The 16,378-nt window shown below is 34.4% G+C and overlaps 2 protein-coding genes across 4 annotated transcripts; both read right to left on the bottom strand.

Moving 5' to 3' along the window:
* On the bottom strand, window positions 1,654-3,659 carry LOC18604751 (probable xyloglucan 6-xylosyltransferase 5). The gene has a single exon (XM_018117322.1). It carries the CDS (start codon window positions 3,272-3,274, stop codon window positions 1,892-1,894), a length of 1,383 nt encoding a protein of 460 aa, XP_017972811.1. The 5' UTR covers window positions 3,275-3,659; the 3' UTR covers window positions 1,654-1,891.
* LOC18604750 (pentatricopeptide repeat-containing protein At5g61370, mitochondrial) lies at window positions 4,288-13,552 on the bottom strand. 3 transcript variants are annotated; one of them, XM_007037370.2, is made up of 2 exons: window positions 5,867-7,607; window positions 4,288-5,010 (listed from the first exon to the last, which is right to left on the bottom strand). In XM_007037370.2, exon 1 carries the CDS (start codon window positions 7,332-7,334, stop codon window positions 5,871-5,873), a length of 1,464 nt encoding a protein of 487 aa, XP_007037432.1. In that variant the 5' UTR covers window positions 7,335-7,607; the 3' UTR covers window positions 4,288-5,010; window positions 5,867-5,870. The 3 variants fall into 3 exon arrangements, with proteins under 3 accessions (XP_007037432.1, XP_017972809.1, XP_017972810.1); XM_018117320.1 differs by lacking the exon at window positions 4,288-5,010 and adding an exon at window positions 13,485-13,552 and having other exon boundaries at window positions 5,751-7,385; XM_018117321.1 differs by lacking the exon at window positions 4,288-5,010 and having other exon boundaries at window positions 5,751-7,385; window positions 7,585-7,602.

Below are 16,378 nucleotides of genomic sequence, written 5' to 3'. Positions count from 1 at the left end.
ACACCCTTTCGCCTCCCTTTGGCTTTAAAATTAATAAAGATTGATGCCTTTAATAAAGAAAAGAAAAATATATCATGGATGACATGCTGTCTCATTCAACATAGACCCAGATTAAAACAATACTCCACAAACTGGTACTTTTGGATTATGGTTCATTTATCAGTAAGAAGCCTAGTTTTCGAGCCTTTGGTAGAAGAAACATGCGGCCTCACAAGGCTCAAATTTAGTAAGTTCCTGCTTCTAAAGGATTCCCAGAGTTAGGAGGAAAGCAAATTGTAGAATGAAGAAAAGAGAATAATAGAAAGGCTTCTTGATTCTTGGGCGTGGAATGCTCTTTTCTTTTTCTTTTATATGGGGACTGGGGAGTGAAATATTCTTGACTTCCTATGGAGTACTACATGCCACAGACAGGTAAAGGGCTCATATGTTCACTGCCAAAAAACAATAGGAACTATTGAAAGGAAAACCATTCTGTAATGTTCAAATTCTGAATTTAATCGCCTTTACTATGTGAAAAATGTTGAATTGAATCTCCCTTCTATTATTTGTTCATGAATCAATGCCAATCATTTGCTGCCCTGCTTATTAGAGTAATCATGACAAATTCACCTAATGAACCGCGTTCAAAACCAAATCCCACAAGACAAGAAAAGATATACAAATTCTCATCTACATTGTAGCCAGGTTGCTTTCAGCTCACAAGTATTGAGGCATGGCCAACTGATTGGGGTTACATCAACATTTTGTTCATGTGAATCTAGAAATGGATGTAAACTATGCTACGTGAGAGCCAGAGGAACTCAAAATTACTGTCTAACCTATGAAATCTTCTAAACCCACTCTTGGGAGAACTAAAAACACCTTAAAGACGTGTGAACCAGGGGGTGAGCAATCTATCAAAGAGCATCTAAAGTTCCTCCAATCCCATCCCATCCCGCCTAACACACTAGAGAGGACATGCCACTTCAAGCAGATAAAGTGGTTCCCACGAAAATAACGAAAGTCTTGGCGTCTAGCCTTTAAGAAGACAAATTTTCCATCATTTTACTAATTGCTTCAGAAGAAACAGAAATAAGCTAATGCACGAAGAGCTTCAACTAAGAAAAAAGGTAATGCGTGACTAGAAATATACAAGTTATTTGAACCACTCTCAATTTTAAGTATGGATGTAAGATAAGTAGCAACCAAAACAGACCAGTTTAGTTATGTCCAAAGGTCACCACTTCCAATAATCTTGATTCTATTGCATACATCAGACAAAACAAAATAGATCAATTGAAAGTGATACTTCCTTAGTTAGGTGCTCTAGCATTGTCAAGCTTCTTTCACAGTTCACATTCAAATAAGCGACTCCTCATCACACACGTTTTCAGTGCATGGTCGCTCTGAACATGAATAAACCACATACATTGCATGCACATGGCAACGCATACCAGAGGTATGAATATGCTCTTCATCCTGACATAGTGAGGTAGGATTAAAAACACAAAGGCAGATTGATCAATTTGAAAATGGCATCTTCACATATTGGATTTTGCCACTCTTTTTGCCGCTTGACCGCTAAAGACACGGAAACCACAACTTTCATTTCATTCAATACCAAGCAAGGAGAAATTTATCGCAAGTGAAACTATTCCAAGCGCCATAAAAGAATATGCAAAAACAAGTGATGTAATGTTGACTAAAATTTCCTTCATAAATCACTCAAATATCGAAGGAAGACAAATTGATGTTAATAAAAGAATTCTACTCTCATGATCTCAAAGCAGCACAATGACAACAGATCAATGAAAACTTACTCAAACTTCAACTGTTATCAAATTCAAATTTGCTTTTCAACTGAGGAATTACATCACCTACACATTATGACACATTAAATATGTTTCAATCACTAGCTCTGTGATCCACTTTTTCCATGCACTGAACGGCGAATATCAAGCTGATCAACAATCTCCAAAGGAGTCACTGTCTCATTCCTGATCCTCTTAATGTTGGGGCCTAACAATCCCCTATGTCTAAATCCATACAGCTTAAGCACCTGGTTATCAGCAAAATTGAAAGCCCTTTGCATGCTGCGCAAGCACCTCTCAACAGGGTAATCTCCATAACTCCCACAAGGCTTGCAACCAACAAAATGAGTCACAAACGGCCACCTCTCATCTCCCAAGCCTGGATGATATTTCTCAATCATCTCCTCATACCTATCAACCAACCCTGCCCAATACCCATGCAAATAATACTGATTCTCAAGAAACACCTTATCCATCCATTGATCCTTCTGCGAGAGCAACAAATAAATCAAAGCCGATTGATCATCTGCTTCAAATGCTGGCCTTCCTTTCAAATTAGCAGTCAAAACCTTCCCTGCTTCCTCACGAATAACACCCTTAGGTCCCATTGGTGCCCAAGCATCAAGCAAATCCAATGACCACTGACAATTCCTAAACAGAAAACTCCCCGTATTCAAAGCAATCCATGACTTCTGCTCGAACATCAAATCGGGGTATCCATGAACAACCAAATTATACTTATCATACTTCGATAACGGAATCTCAAACACCATATCCGTAAAAAAAGCATCACTATCCATCCACCAAATCCACTCAACCTCCGGATGAGACAACATTAACCTCCTAATCAAAGGCAACTTCGCCCAGTACCCGGCGAGTTCCCTATCTAAATGAGCCATATTATAAACAATTTCAATCCCATGAAGCCTACAATAATCAATCTTATTCTTTATGGATTTCAACAAATAATGGTCTCCTATGGCATTATCACACGGGTTTGGGGGCGACCCAGTAACGAGCAAGATTCGAGCTTTTCCATTAACAAAATTAGGGAATTCAGGGTTTTGGGAAATCCAAACCTTACGCTGCTGATCCCAGTCCGAGATTTTAGGTCCGAGAGTGAAGGTTATATTGGGGTTGATCTCAGTTTCGGGGGGTTCGTCCGGATCGGTAGGGTCGGAGTCGGAGCGGATCTCGGCTAGGATCCGGTTGGTTTCTTCTATCAGGTTTTGGTTGACAGCTTCGGCTTCGGAACTCCCCAGATTGCCGACGCCGATGGTGCCACGTAGGACGAGGATCGTAACGAAGCCACAAAGGATTGTGATTTTAATGTTGTTGAAGGTCTTGTGGATCTGCCTGCCACGCGGCATTGCAGGAAATCCACGGTTTCTTCCGCCTCCTGCCGCCGCGTTATTGGTTGTAGGTAACCCACCTCCACCGCCAGTGGAAGATCTCTTCTGCGGAGTGAAATTATCTTGACCCATAAGGGTTATTCTCTCCCACCAAAAAGAAACTGGCCTTTTCGGGTGTTTTTACACACACAAACAGAGAGAGAGAGAGAGAGGCCCAACTTTTCTTCTTCTCTCTCTTTTGCTCTATGAATCCCCCGTTATGTATATGCCTAGGCCATCAATGGCACGCATGGCATATCTTGTTCTTCTGTTGGGTTATCAAAAATGGGTATTGAGAGATCTGAGTGGAAATGTAAAACCCTAGAAAAGGAATAATTGAATTTGAAGAAGAAGAAGACGAAGAAGAAGAAGGGAGAGATTGAGATTGAGATTGGAATTCATAAAGAGTGGAGAAAACGTGTGTTCAAACACAGACTGTGAAGTAATTGGACAGACAAAAGCTTTTGTGCTAATGGTAGTATCTTATTATTTATTTTGGGCTTTATTGTATTTTTATATTCCATAATTATAGTAATTAGTAGCATTAATTAAGCTTTTTTTTTTATTTAATTGAGCAAGGGAACATGATTATACATTAACTAATGAATTAAATATTCAGGTGCAGTATTAATTAAATTCTTGTTTCAAAGTAATTTATGTTTCTAAATTTAGTTTTTTTGACTGGACCAAATAAAATAAAAACAAGAAGCAGGGCAGGCACGAGGAAATAAAAATGTGAAGTAGAATTAGAATATGAGTGGGAAGAAGTGGGAGGTCAATTTCAAATGATGATCATGCATCCCCCTCATGCAATGCAACGCACCATTTTTCCTGCCGACTTATCACTTTGTTTACTTTAATTCTTTATATTAATTTTTTTTTTGTTCTAAAGAATTTATCATCATTTTACTAAAATTTTTTATTGATTTTGAACTAGCGCCAATTGGAGACATCATCCTTCTTTATGAACTTAAAAAAAAAAGTGTAATATATATATATATATATATATATATATATATATTTATATGAATTTCTAAGTAATATTAGAAAGGGTGTTTGTTAAGTTATTTATTGAAAAAGAAAAAAAATGTAAAATCAGCAGCACATTCATGATCAATTATTGCATTGAAAAGGTCAAAGCAAAACTGTAACCAAGTTTGGGTTTTAATCCTTAAATTAAATGCCTTCCAACGGGGGCTGTCAAAATGGACCCTCCCGGTGTTGGCGTACTGGTTCTTTGCACTGCACAGCTAAGCCTCGACGCGTTGATTTTGAGGATCCAACTTGTCCCCAACTAAGCTGGTGTGGTGTCCTCCATCTATTTTATTCTTGTGCCTATTGCCAACAACAACCACCACGCTACTTAAGAGAGCGTGGTTCGCACGTTCCGAAACATTCACTGTCGTCTGTTGCATTGCCATTGCCTGGACATGCCACGTGAGTGATGGTGGCGGGGGGTGGGGGCATGTTGGACAGGATCCAATCTCAACTGCTGCCTTAAGGCCCTGTTCCATATGCCCATGTGCAAAACGGTGCTTACTTGCACTCAGCTTCACCTCTCACAGTCTCACTCACTGATGGTCACTGCCCCCTCCCTCATTAATTAAGTCCCCAAACATTGTGTTGACACCAGACCCATCACTTCCAACTATGGTGAAGTGAGACTGCCCATTCTGAATCTACATGCATTGTACCCGTGACTTCCAATGGTTTGCTTGCTGCCACATGCACTTTTTCTGCAAACTGTATCAGACACAAGCCACAAGTTTTTGGAAGTGTGCTTCAAGCACATTGAATTGTCCACTGTATCTGGCTTCTTTTTCTACCAACTGCAGAATTCCAAAATTTCTGGAACTTGTTAAATCACGAGGAGGAAAAAAAGGTTTAAAATACAACATGTAATTCACAAACTTGTATAAGGGAGGGCATGTGATGTATTTATGTGTACAATGACAAGGAAGAGCCTATTAAAAGTGTTTCGCATCATCCAGTAATATGTACATCCCAACAAATTTAGTTACACCCATAGTTGGGCAAATATTATGGTGCCCTTACCTCTAAGGGCAATGGAGAACACACAAAAAACTTAACCATGTCTAGCAAGCCATAAAGTAATAGAGACCCATGAAATGGAGTTAATTAAAAATTATAAGCTACAAATTTGGCATCATTTCAAATGGTTATGTAAGAATGAACAGCAAAAGTAGTGTAAGTTCAGTTAAGCCAACGTCTCTCGTCAAAAAGCCAGTTTTATTGTTGTAACTAAATACACTTGGCAATGTCTTTACATGACATGATTTAATAGATTGGACAGGAGTTTAAATTGCTCAATACAGATATTAATAGGGCATGCAGACACATAACTTAAAGATAAATGCGCAGCTCGGTAATGTCAGGTTGTTGAAAAGCAAACTCTTTATTATAGAATAGGATTTTAAAGAACATGGACAGACACACCAACTCCAATGAGATAAACAAGCAGCTTAGAGATGCCAGATTGTCAAAAAGCGAACACATTTTGTTCAAAAAAATAACATCTTCAATATTCTGTAAAGAAATAACTCACCAATTGGTTAAAAATAGTAACATTTTTCTGATTACTTATCAGTGAAGTCAGTTACAAGAATAAGACACTTATTAGAAATAACAGGTGCTAAGGTGCTGCAACAGAAAGATGTCTATTACCATTTTATTTTGAAGATGACTTCTTCTTTTTCTTCTTTATTTTCTTATACTTCTTTCCCTTCATGGTGTTCTGCTTATTTTTTACTGGACTCTTAGCCATGGTACAGCCCTTGAGATGGACTTTCTCCGCCTTTCTTGTTGGCTTGAAAACTTCAGTGATTGAGGGGTCTAACACATCACTTGAACAGGAAAGACTAACACCCGTAGCCACAGCCTCGTCCCATAGCTCTCTACCCTTCTCAAAGTCCCCTCCCCTGCAAAGTTTTGGTATGAGGACATCATAAACTGGCCCATACCCACCCAATGAACTTCTCTTCATCCGCTCAAACAGCTCGAGAGCAAAATTCACTCTCTCAACTCCACAAAGGACACCGATCAGATCATAGTAGAACTTACGATCGGGAGTCAGCCCCTGTTCTATCATCTCATCCACTATCTTATTACCCTTGCCAAATCTCCCAGTCAAGTACAATACTCTAGCAACAAGATAATAGCTGATCCAGTCTGGAGCACAACCAGCCTTTTTCATCAACTCCAGAATCTGACATGATTCTTTCACTCTTCTTGTCCTCCCCAAACAAGAAAGCAATATATTATAACTGACTGATGTTGGAGCAATTCTCTGGGACCTCATTTCCATCATCACATTCAGAGCCTCAGGAACAAGGCCAGAAGGATTACGTTTAGCATTTTTCCCACAAAGGCACCTAAGGAATGTATTATAGCAGTACAAATCAAGCTCAAAACCAGCCGACTTCATCTCCTTGATAACTCTGCGCGCTTCCTTCACATTCTCCTGCACAGACCACCCATAGAGGAGACACCTATATATACAAGGCTCAACACCGGCAATCGTATCCTTGTGATGATAAACTACACCTTCAGCTTTCCTAGCATGCCCTTTAGCACATAAAGCATTAACAATAGCAGTCAAACTGAAACTATCTCGTGGGCACTTAAACTTTTCCAAGTTCTTGAATATACCCAATGCCTCATCTTCTCTCCCTAATTTAACCAACATCTCAGCTACAACACTAAAAGTCTGGCTCTCCATTGTGCGCCCCCGATTCCTAATATCTGAAACCAATATCCCCATTGCAGTATGATCCTTCTTTTTTGCAAAAACTCGAACCACATTGTTTAAGTCTTTATCCTCCAAACTAGAACTTAAATTCTTAACTGACCACAAGAAAAATCTCAATAACCTTCTAGTGGGAGCTTCATTCTCGCAAGAATTTATAACTTGAGTAACAAGTAATGGTGATAAGGAAAGCTTAAACCGATTTAAACTCGATTCCAAGTCATCCAAACCACCCATTGAGCTCGAAACAACTTTACAAAGCTCCTCAAATTCCGGTGGTGTTGTTATTGTTGAATGTGGAGAGTGAAAAAGATTTTTGGGTTTCTGGGTAGTGATAACTTGCGTCAAAAAGCGGTGCCGATCTGGTCGAAACAAGAAATGCATCATATCTGAGGAAATTCATCAAACGAGTTGTGTGCGTAGTATCAAACTTGTATTCTACACTAAGGAAGGAAAACAGCATTGAGTTATTAAGTATTGTCTTCATTGGAAATGCAGTTTATGCAGTAATGTAATTGCAAGGGAAGAAAAAGTAGGAAAGTGATAAGCGTAAGAATATTGAGGAGAGACATTTGTGTCTCGGAGTCGAACACAGCCATGGGACATTTGTCATGGAAACAGAAGGACTACGTATAACCTTTCTCTGGATTTGGAATTTGGCTGAGTACAAGGAATTTGTATTTAGGTATAATATTTAAATAAATTTTTAAATTATTTAAGAAAATATAAATAAATTTTATTGTGTTTAATTAATCAACTAATAATTGATTAATTATTATTAGTCAGCATTGATATAAGGTTGATGTAGAATGTGAAAAATGTCATATTGTCATATTATAATTATAAATTAATATAAAAAAATATTTTTATTTTTAACGTATTTATCACAAAATGATATTCCTATATGTTAATGTTGTGATTTTGCACTGATATAACTTGTGTCATCATTCAATAACCTTACACTAAAGTTAAATTTCATGATTGTACTGTAAAATTTACTGTATATTTTATATTTATATATTTCAAATATTAACCTAATTAAACCTACTAGAAATGTACTTGTACGTTACACACGAATATAATAATACATGTTATAATAGTTATGTTTATCATATTTTTTATTTTATTAAATTTTTGTAGATGAGAACTAAAACAAGTCCATGTACTAAAAATTACATATACAAAATGTTATAGTCGGTAGTAGAAAGTCTTGGAATATTATAACCTAGGGTCATAATATAATGTATAGATATATAGATATTAGCACAAAACGTAAAGCAATATTATGAAAATTTATAATTTTATACCATCATTGTAAGGTTAAGTAGAAAAGATAGTGCCTGTAAGTAGAAATCAACATAAGGCTTTTGTAAAGCTTCACAAAAGATGTCATTGTTGTTGTTACAAAATATATGTAATTGGGTAAAATAGTGTTTCAATATTTAGCCAGCATTTGAAGCATATACCAAAAAGATATAATTATAATGTGTAATATTACATGCCACCTAGAACAAAAGAATGAGGCATCTTAATATATAACTGGCAATTAGACATCAAGATTTCATATTAGCTATACATGAACAAAAAGTGTCAATAATGTTGCGCTTCTATCGAGGTTTTAGTCTAGTGTGTGCCGTGTTTGCAAATAATGGCAGAGCAATTAAGGAGTATCATATATTGTTTGAAATTTTTTATCAAATCTCTTAATGAAAATATTACATAAATGCATATGCAAATACATGAATATTTTACTTACAATTTTCCATCATCTTTAACCAATGCACAGAAGAATCTAATTTATTTAAAACTTTAGTGTTGATATCTCAACTATAAATCGTTCATGAAAAGTGCTAGGAATGTGTGTCAATTTTGAAAATGTTGAATGTTCAAATGAAGATAGATGTATTTCAAAATGCATCATTTTCATCTAATGCTTGCAATTCAAACTATATGAAAAAAGGAAAAAATAACCTAATAACAATTAGATGAAGAGCAAATATGTAAAATGAAGTTTATTGTATTGTAATCCTAACTTGGTTTTGTATATTTTCTGGGGTGATTCTTGTCTTTGGTTGATGACAGCACTTTCCTGAGAAGAGTTTTCTAGGAAAAGTTCTTTGGCCACTTGTGTGTTAATTGGTGATGATAGGAGCTACTCCTCTAGTTGTTCAATTGTTAATGGAGGTGTTGAGGATACAACAATGCTTGTAAAAGTTGGAGTGATAAGTTCTTGGTTTGCCATCGCATCATTATCGAACAGTTTGTAATTTAAAATTCCTGTTTTAATTGCCTTTAATGTCAAACCTATTACAAATGTCCTTGTATGGTTGATCAAGGCCCTGACAGGTTTAGGCAATGTCATGCGATGGATAGTATTGAGTGTTGCAAGTTTTGTGATACTCGCTCTAACTAACTTCTTTGCCACTTTACCGAAGGCTACTAATCTCATTTGCCTAATGCTATCTTGCATAATCAGTTGTATGGAATATCTACAAAATTGAATTTGAGTTTTTTACAGATGGAGATATGGAGTTGGTAATGAACTTGAAAGATATTTATACCAGCAGTACATGTATTGTATAATAATAATTTTAAAATTTTTCAAATACTAACACAATGACTTATAAAACATGTTTATAAAATTAATATACAAACACAGAAACTTGTGTTCATGTATATTTGTTTGTTTTAATTCATTGTTAAGAAGACAAAAATGAAGATTTTGACTGCATGAAGAAGATTGGATTGGATTTAGCAGTGATTTTTAGAATATGAGACAAAAGGTATTCGATCATAAACATCCATATTCTAGAACAAAAGAAATGACCAAAATGTTAATGTTTTAAATGTTAAGAATATGTGAATGTTTGCTCGATTTGAGCTAGATCAGCACATATCCACCAAAAAAATTTTTCCTCAACGTGGTATTATAAAAAGAATTTAAGAAAGCATTGAATTCATGAAATGAAGATAACTAAGAATATAAGAGTTTCATTATTTACTTACGTTGGCAATGGTGTCTTTTCATCATGTTGAGTGCACTAATACTTTTCAGCACAAAATAGTAAGGCCAACCCACATTCGTTACATGAAGTGCAAAACCATCCATTACTGCAATCAATATCAGTAATCGTTGCACGTATATGGAATTTGATGTTCTGCAATATACGTTTATTATCAGTATGTTTGTGTTTAACATTTTGTTTCAAAAATCGTTTGTTCTAGATTGCTTTTACTTGGGTTTGGTTGGGCCAACTCCATTAATTGCTACAATGGTTGATTTTTCAATCTTGTTATTGTTTCCAATTTGTGGTTATGAGTCCATTTCCATGCTTATGATTTGCATGTTAAATGGTTTTTCTTGATATCTGTGAGTTAAAACATTTGTGAGCTGATATTTTATATTTGAATTGCCATTTATAATTATAATATTGATATTATCTCTGTTTAAATGCTGCAGTTTCATGTATATTTGGATCGATATATATCTTCATGGCTGAACAAGATGCAAGGTAAATGGTGTTTGTAAAAGAAGCAAACAGTTATAAAAAAATATGATAAATACTGAATTATATAACTAATAGTAAATGATATTCTTGCTCATGTATTTCTTCATTATTATTACGGTCAAGATAATAACAGGGTTGATCACTTCATCAAGAAAGTGGTCTTCATTTATGTCTTTAACTTTATTAGTGTATAAAACACTTTTAAGTTGTTGCCACTATACATAAAAATATCAAGTATGAGATTTGATGTAAAAATTTATTCACCCATAAGATCAAATGCGTTCATTAGTGTTTTTTTTTTTTTACATAAGATCTTCAATGTAAAGGTCACATTTTTTAAAATCATATGTTTTGTTATGCAAGCGAACCTTTGCAATATTGGTCGTCTATTTTAAAGCCCCAATAAAATCTATGAGGTTTTGAAATATCATTTTAATTAGGGTTAGTGATTATTTGCAGTGTCAATAACGAAAGATGCTATAGAAATCATGCTTTAGCAATTTAGGAAATAATTGACTTAGTTGTACTTGTTAAGACAGCATCATATCTGATCCTTGCATTAAGTTAATTAAATGATGCAAAAGTAAAATATGATGAAGGGTATGGGGCCAAATCTTCATGAAGCTTTTGGATTTGTGTGTTCTTTGTAAATATCCTTATTATATTTGAGGGAATGGTGTTAAAATTGGACTTTTTATCACTTGTTTGAAACTTGTTGATTTGATATAAAAATCCTTCTTTAGATTGAGGTCGAAATTATGGCACGTTCAGGGTTCTTACCATAAAATGCAATGCATTTCTCTATTAAATGAAGAATTCAAAATGTTATTACCAATTTGTAACTCCAAGAATGCAAAATGCAATTTTAACATTAAAATTATTTTTCAATAGTCAACCATACAGAGATTGAAGCAAAATTTTATTATCTTGATATGTGAAGTACCTAAATTTTGAAATGAAACAAAAATGTATGTTTTGTTAATATTTAAATAAAGAAAAATCTGTGTTTTGTTAATATCTCAGAATTCTGACAACTAAATGAATATATAAATCAATTTACATTAATATAGGTTGGAGGAATTAAAAATATGTATGGCATCAAAAAATTGTTTGATCCCATACAAAGGAGCAGCAATCCACCATAACTTGTTTACTAACCAACCAGGTTGCATTCTACCTTCTTCATAATATAAACAAAGTTCAAAGTTTGTATGGTAATCATTTACATTCTCCTATCATTGTAATAATAACTAATAATAGAAAGGAATATCCTCAAGATTTCTATATAATAAGTTTAGTGCCGTAGCAAGACAAGGTCAAGTGTTTAAGAAAAATTCGACCACATGGTAACTTGGAATTATATTTATTAGTATTTTGGATTAGCTATTTAGTTAGCACCAATTAACCTTGATATTTTATAATAGTAGAGAATGAAATAATTAAATATTTCTTTGTTAACATTTTTATTTAATTATAAGTAAGAATTACAAAGAAATATCAATTTGATTGTTGTTTATAAAATTGTAGAATGCTCTTTCCTAATTGAGAAACGGTCAAACTATTTGTAATAAATTTTAAGGGGAAACTCTGTTAAGATATGGTTATATATATATATATGTATGTATGTTATACAGTGATTGGTTTAATGCTTATGGAATGGTATGTACTTGTGGTAATGGTATATAATTTGAGTCACCGTTGTTTTCCATAGTCAAAGATTCTAAGTTTCTATCACCAAGATTTAGCAACCATTGTGCAAACTCTTCAATTTCTTTCTTCAATTCCTCATCAAGGTTATCCCTTAATAGTCTAGTGTTAGTTTTTAAGACGAAAAACTTACATTTGTGCCATAATTGTGATTGATTTATTGTAACGTTAATAATATTTGTTTTGTTTCCAAACTCAACAACAAGAAGAATTTGTCTAAAATCACCTCCTAATAGAATAGTTTTTCCTCCAAAGGGTTTGTTTAGTACTCGAATAGAATCAGTATCAAGTAAATCTCTTAAAGTTTTGTCCAAAACTTCAAAGCAATGTCTATGTACCATAAGTGCTTCATCCCACACTATTAAGCTACATGCTTGAACTAACCTAGCAAGTTGTGTTCTTTTTTTTATTTGACATGTGGAGTACTCATTGATATTGAGAGGTATTTTAAACCTTAAGTGAACTGTTCTACCACTTGGCAATAACAATGATGCAATACCATATGGCAGAATAGCCAAAATAATTTTTCCTGTTGATCTTATTCCAGATATAATTGTATTCCATAAGTAAGTCTTGCTTGTTCCTCCATGTCCATGTACAAAGATCATTTGTCCTTTTTCATTGTCTATTAATTGTTTAACACATTGATAAATTTGCATTTGTTCGGGGTTTAAGTTTGAAAGCACGATTAGGTGTAGTTGGAGATCTATTAAGTCATAATTAATTTCTTCATGTATCAACCTATTTTCTCCACGGTAAAGATTTGTTGATTAGGCATAAGTAATTTAAATTCTGATAAAAAGCTACAATTTTTATTGAACAGGTCTTCCAAAGCTATTAGAACATAATGTTTTAGATCTTTTCTAGAATTGTATATTGCATTGATCCAAATGCATATTTTAATCTATGTTCAATAACTTTCAAAAATAATCTCCAATTACTTTCCTAAAGGGCTAATGAATTTGCTACTTGGTAAAACATGACAATGGTTACAAATAATTGTCTTAATTGTTGACTTGTAGTCCATTGTGAAGCTGAATTAATGCATCATGCCATTCTTGGCCGTTTCCTAAAAATCCAAGTGCCTTATATGTTTTTTGGAAGGTTTGATAAGTAATGCCATCAATTGTTCTGATATATTCATAACTAGTTGCTCCTTTTACTACATTCCATAACAATCGTAGGAAATACAATTCTCTTGATGCTGGATGTACATAGTTTATTCTATCTATACCTAATCCTTTCTCCCTTTTCATCCATTTTGTTTCTTATTAATGCCGAACATATTCAGTAAAATAGTCTGCATAAAGTACATACTTACCATTTTGATCATTTTGATTGCATCCATCCATTCAGTAAAGGTCGTTTTATTGATATCTGGCCTATGTGTAGACACTTATTCCCTAAATAAAAATATATATAATAAAAAATTAATCAAAATAAATAAATAAAATAATTAAATAGTATAATAAATATTAAAATTAAAAAAAAAGAGGAATAGAGAAGGGAAAAGACTAAACGTTTGTTCAGCCTCCCTCTCTAGTCACCTCCAACTGCTTGCCCCTGGCTTGCTTGTGCCAGGAACCCTGTGAAATCACATGATTGCACTCCTGAGATTGTCCAAAATTTTGGACAATACGGATCTTTTAAAATGAAGGCAGATTCAACAAAAAAAGGAGAAGATTTTGAAAACCAGATAAATGATCCCAAAAAAAAAAAACAATCGTCCATAAACAAAGAAACTAGACCCAAAAACAACAAAAATTTTATTCTCTAAACCAAAAAAATAAAACCCAAAGCAAGCAAAAAAAACCCTAAAATCTTGCAACCAGTATAACCATAACAACAACTAACAAACAAAATACAAAAAAATATATATACAAAAAAAAAAGAAAATGAGAGAAGCGACAGTGGCTTAGGATTTTGGGTTTGGATTTGTTTGGGTGAGGGAGATTTGTGAGCTTTTTGGAGGGTTTGAAAGTGGCATGACTGGCTAAAAGAGATAAAGAGAGATCTGATTGGGAAGCTAGAGTTTTGGGTGATCGGTGACGAAAGGGATACTCGGTTAGGTAGCCGACGATGAAGAGGGAGAAGAGGAAAAGGTCGACAAAAAGAGTGAGAGTCGGTCTGTCACGACCCGGTACTCCCCTCAAGCCCGTGACAACCGTCGCGGTGTTCCGGTAGACACTATTGCCCGAGATGTCAACCCGAAACCCCGCAAGGCTTTACTATCAGTTTCTCTGTTCCCTTGTGAGCAACCATTGTCAAATATCGTGTTCTAAAAGATTTTAAGCTGTTTCCAACTTTAAACAAATAAAATATTAATTTTTCGTCTCATAGGGGTATTTTGGTCATTTTTTTCAAAAATTTTGAAACTGGCTAAAACGTAATATACAAGTACAAAACACATAATTCATATTCAAAATGAGTTTAAAAGTCTAAAATCTTCATTTAAAATGAAATTATGGTTATCTGAATATAATAAGAAAATAAAAAAAATATTAAGTAAAATATTTTATTTTCTTATAAAACAATATTTATAGAGTTATACGTGAATAATTTTTATAACGTAAAAGCTAAATAAATTTATACATACTTAAATACAGTAAGCCAAAATATTTAATTTAATTTACAATAACAAGAGTGCCCCCGAATAAACAAAAGTAAAGAGGACTGTGAACCTACGGTTTGGAAAATGCAGATCCCACTGTAGTCCTCGATGAGATCAGCTATCTACAGTCTATACTGAACCTGAAATGGGTGGAAAGGAGGGTGGTGAGATTATAAAATCCCAATGAGTAAACAAACATCATCATAAACATCTAGAGTTGAGTACATGGAGACAATAAAGTAAATCATCATAAACTGGGTTATAGCATTAGAACACATTTTGTTCAAAACACGTAAAGAGGCTTATGAATCTCATAAAAATCTAGGCTTGTGCCATAAATCCATTCTCGGGGACACCTTGGCCGAGGCATCCTACCGAGACCGCCAAGGCTATTAAAATTCACATTTCACATAAATCATGTTTTTGTTTTGAAAACATAGCCGTTCCTTGGCGTTGGCTGAGTTCCCCCTCACGTGGTGGTTTAGCGTGAAGTGAACCCTAAACTTTACCCCAGGAGATACCCTACGCGCCTCTCCGTTCGAGGTAAGAATATAATGGGGTTTACCGTGCCCCTCTAAAAGGCTGGTCCACAGAAACCCCCTACTGCAGTGATTAATTAATATATAATCCACCATATAATAAAACTCAATAACATGATATGGCAATTTTGTAATTCGTAGTTTTTCAAGGTAACCAAACAATTCGCATTTCAATACAATTGCCAACTAGCCAATCATGCTCGATTTATCATAAGCCAGTTAATTTAAACAATCAAATTGCCACAATTAACAGTCTCCGTGTACTCTATTTTTCAAAATCACTATTAATTTCAAAACAATTTATAATTTAATTTCATTGAAACTCATTTATTCATAAAACATGAAAATTTATCTTTTTAAATTCCTTTTTCCATAGAATTCATGAAAGCATCTAAAAACCACCCTAGATAATTAAAATGACAGTAAGTTTACTCACAATGTCTAGAATGCAGACTTTCGAAGCACTCTGTCTACTGGTCCTCGGATGCAATTTCCTTGCCTTTATCGGAGGACTCACCACCTTGACACAGTACAAAATCGAGAGTTTCACCAAGTTGGTACTAAATCAAAATTAAACTAATTTAGACTACCAATGCATGATATGGAATGCAAAAATGCACTGGTAACTATCTAAACCCGGTATTGGCCTAATTCGTCTTATCACCCGATTAAATTCCTAACGGGTCCGTTTAAACTCCAATTTAATTCTTTTCAGTTTCTATACCTCAATTGCACCCAAATTAACTTAATGTCCCTCAGTGTGGTGCAAATTATCAGTCCCAACAGCAAATTACGAAAATACCCCTAGTGGGTAAAAATTCGTATTTTTGCTCCGAAAATTCCCATTATTTTTCTAGGCTCATAATTCATTATTCCTTAACCAATTCTCCTAGAATAAAATCAAACTCATCCTCACTCACTACATGGTAAATTCAGCCATTAATGGTTGGGGGAGAAAATAAATTCTTTTCTTGTTGTTTTGTTTCTAAATATGCTAAACTAACTAAAAACACTAACATAAATTAAAATCAAATAAATCCAACAACTTTCTCTCTCCTAACCCAT

Source organism: Theobroma cacao, chromosome 3 (assembly GCF_000208745.1).
Source record: "Theobroma cacao cultivar B97-61/B2 chromosome 3, Criollo_cocoa_genome_V2, whole genome shotgun sequence".
NCBI lineage: Eukaryota > Viridiplantae > Streptophyta > Magnoliopsida > Malvales > Malvaceae > Theobroma > Theobroma cacao.
Note: the sequence above shows the minus strand (reverse complement) of the source record. Positions and strands in the feature narration are given on the sequence as shown.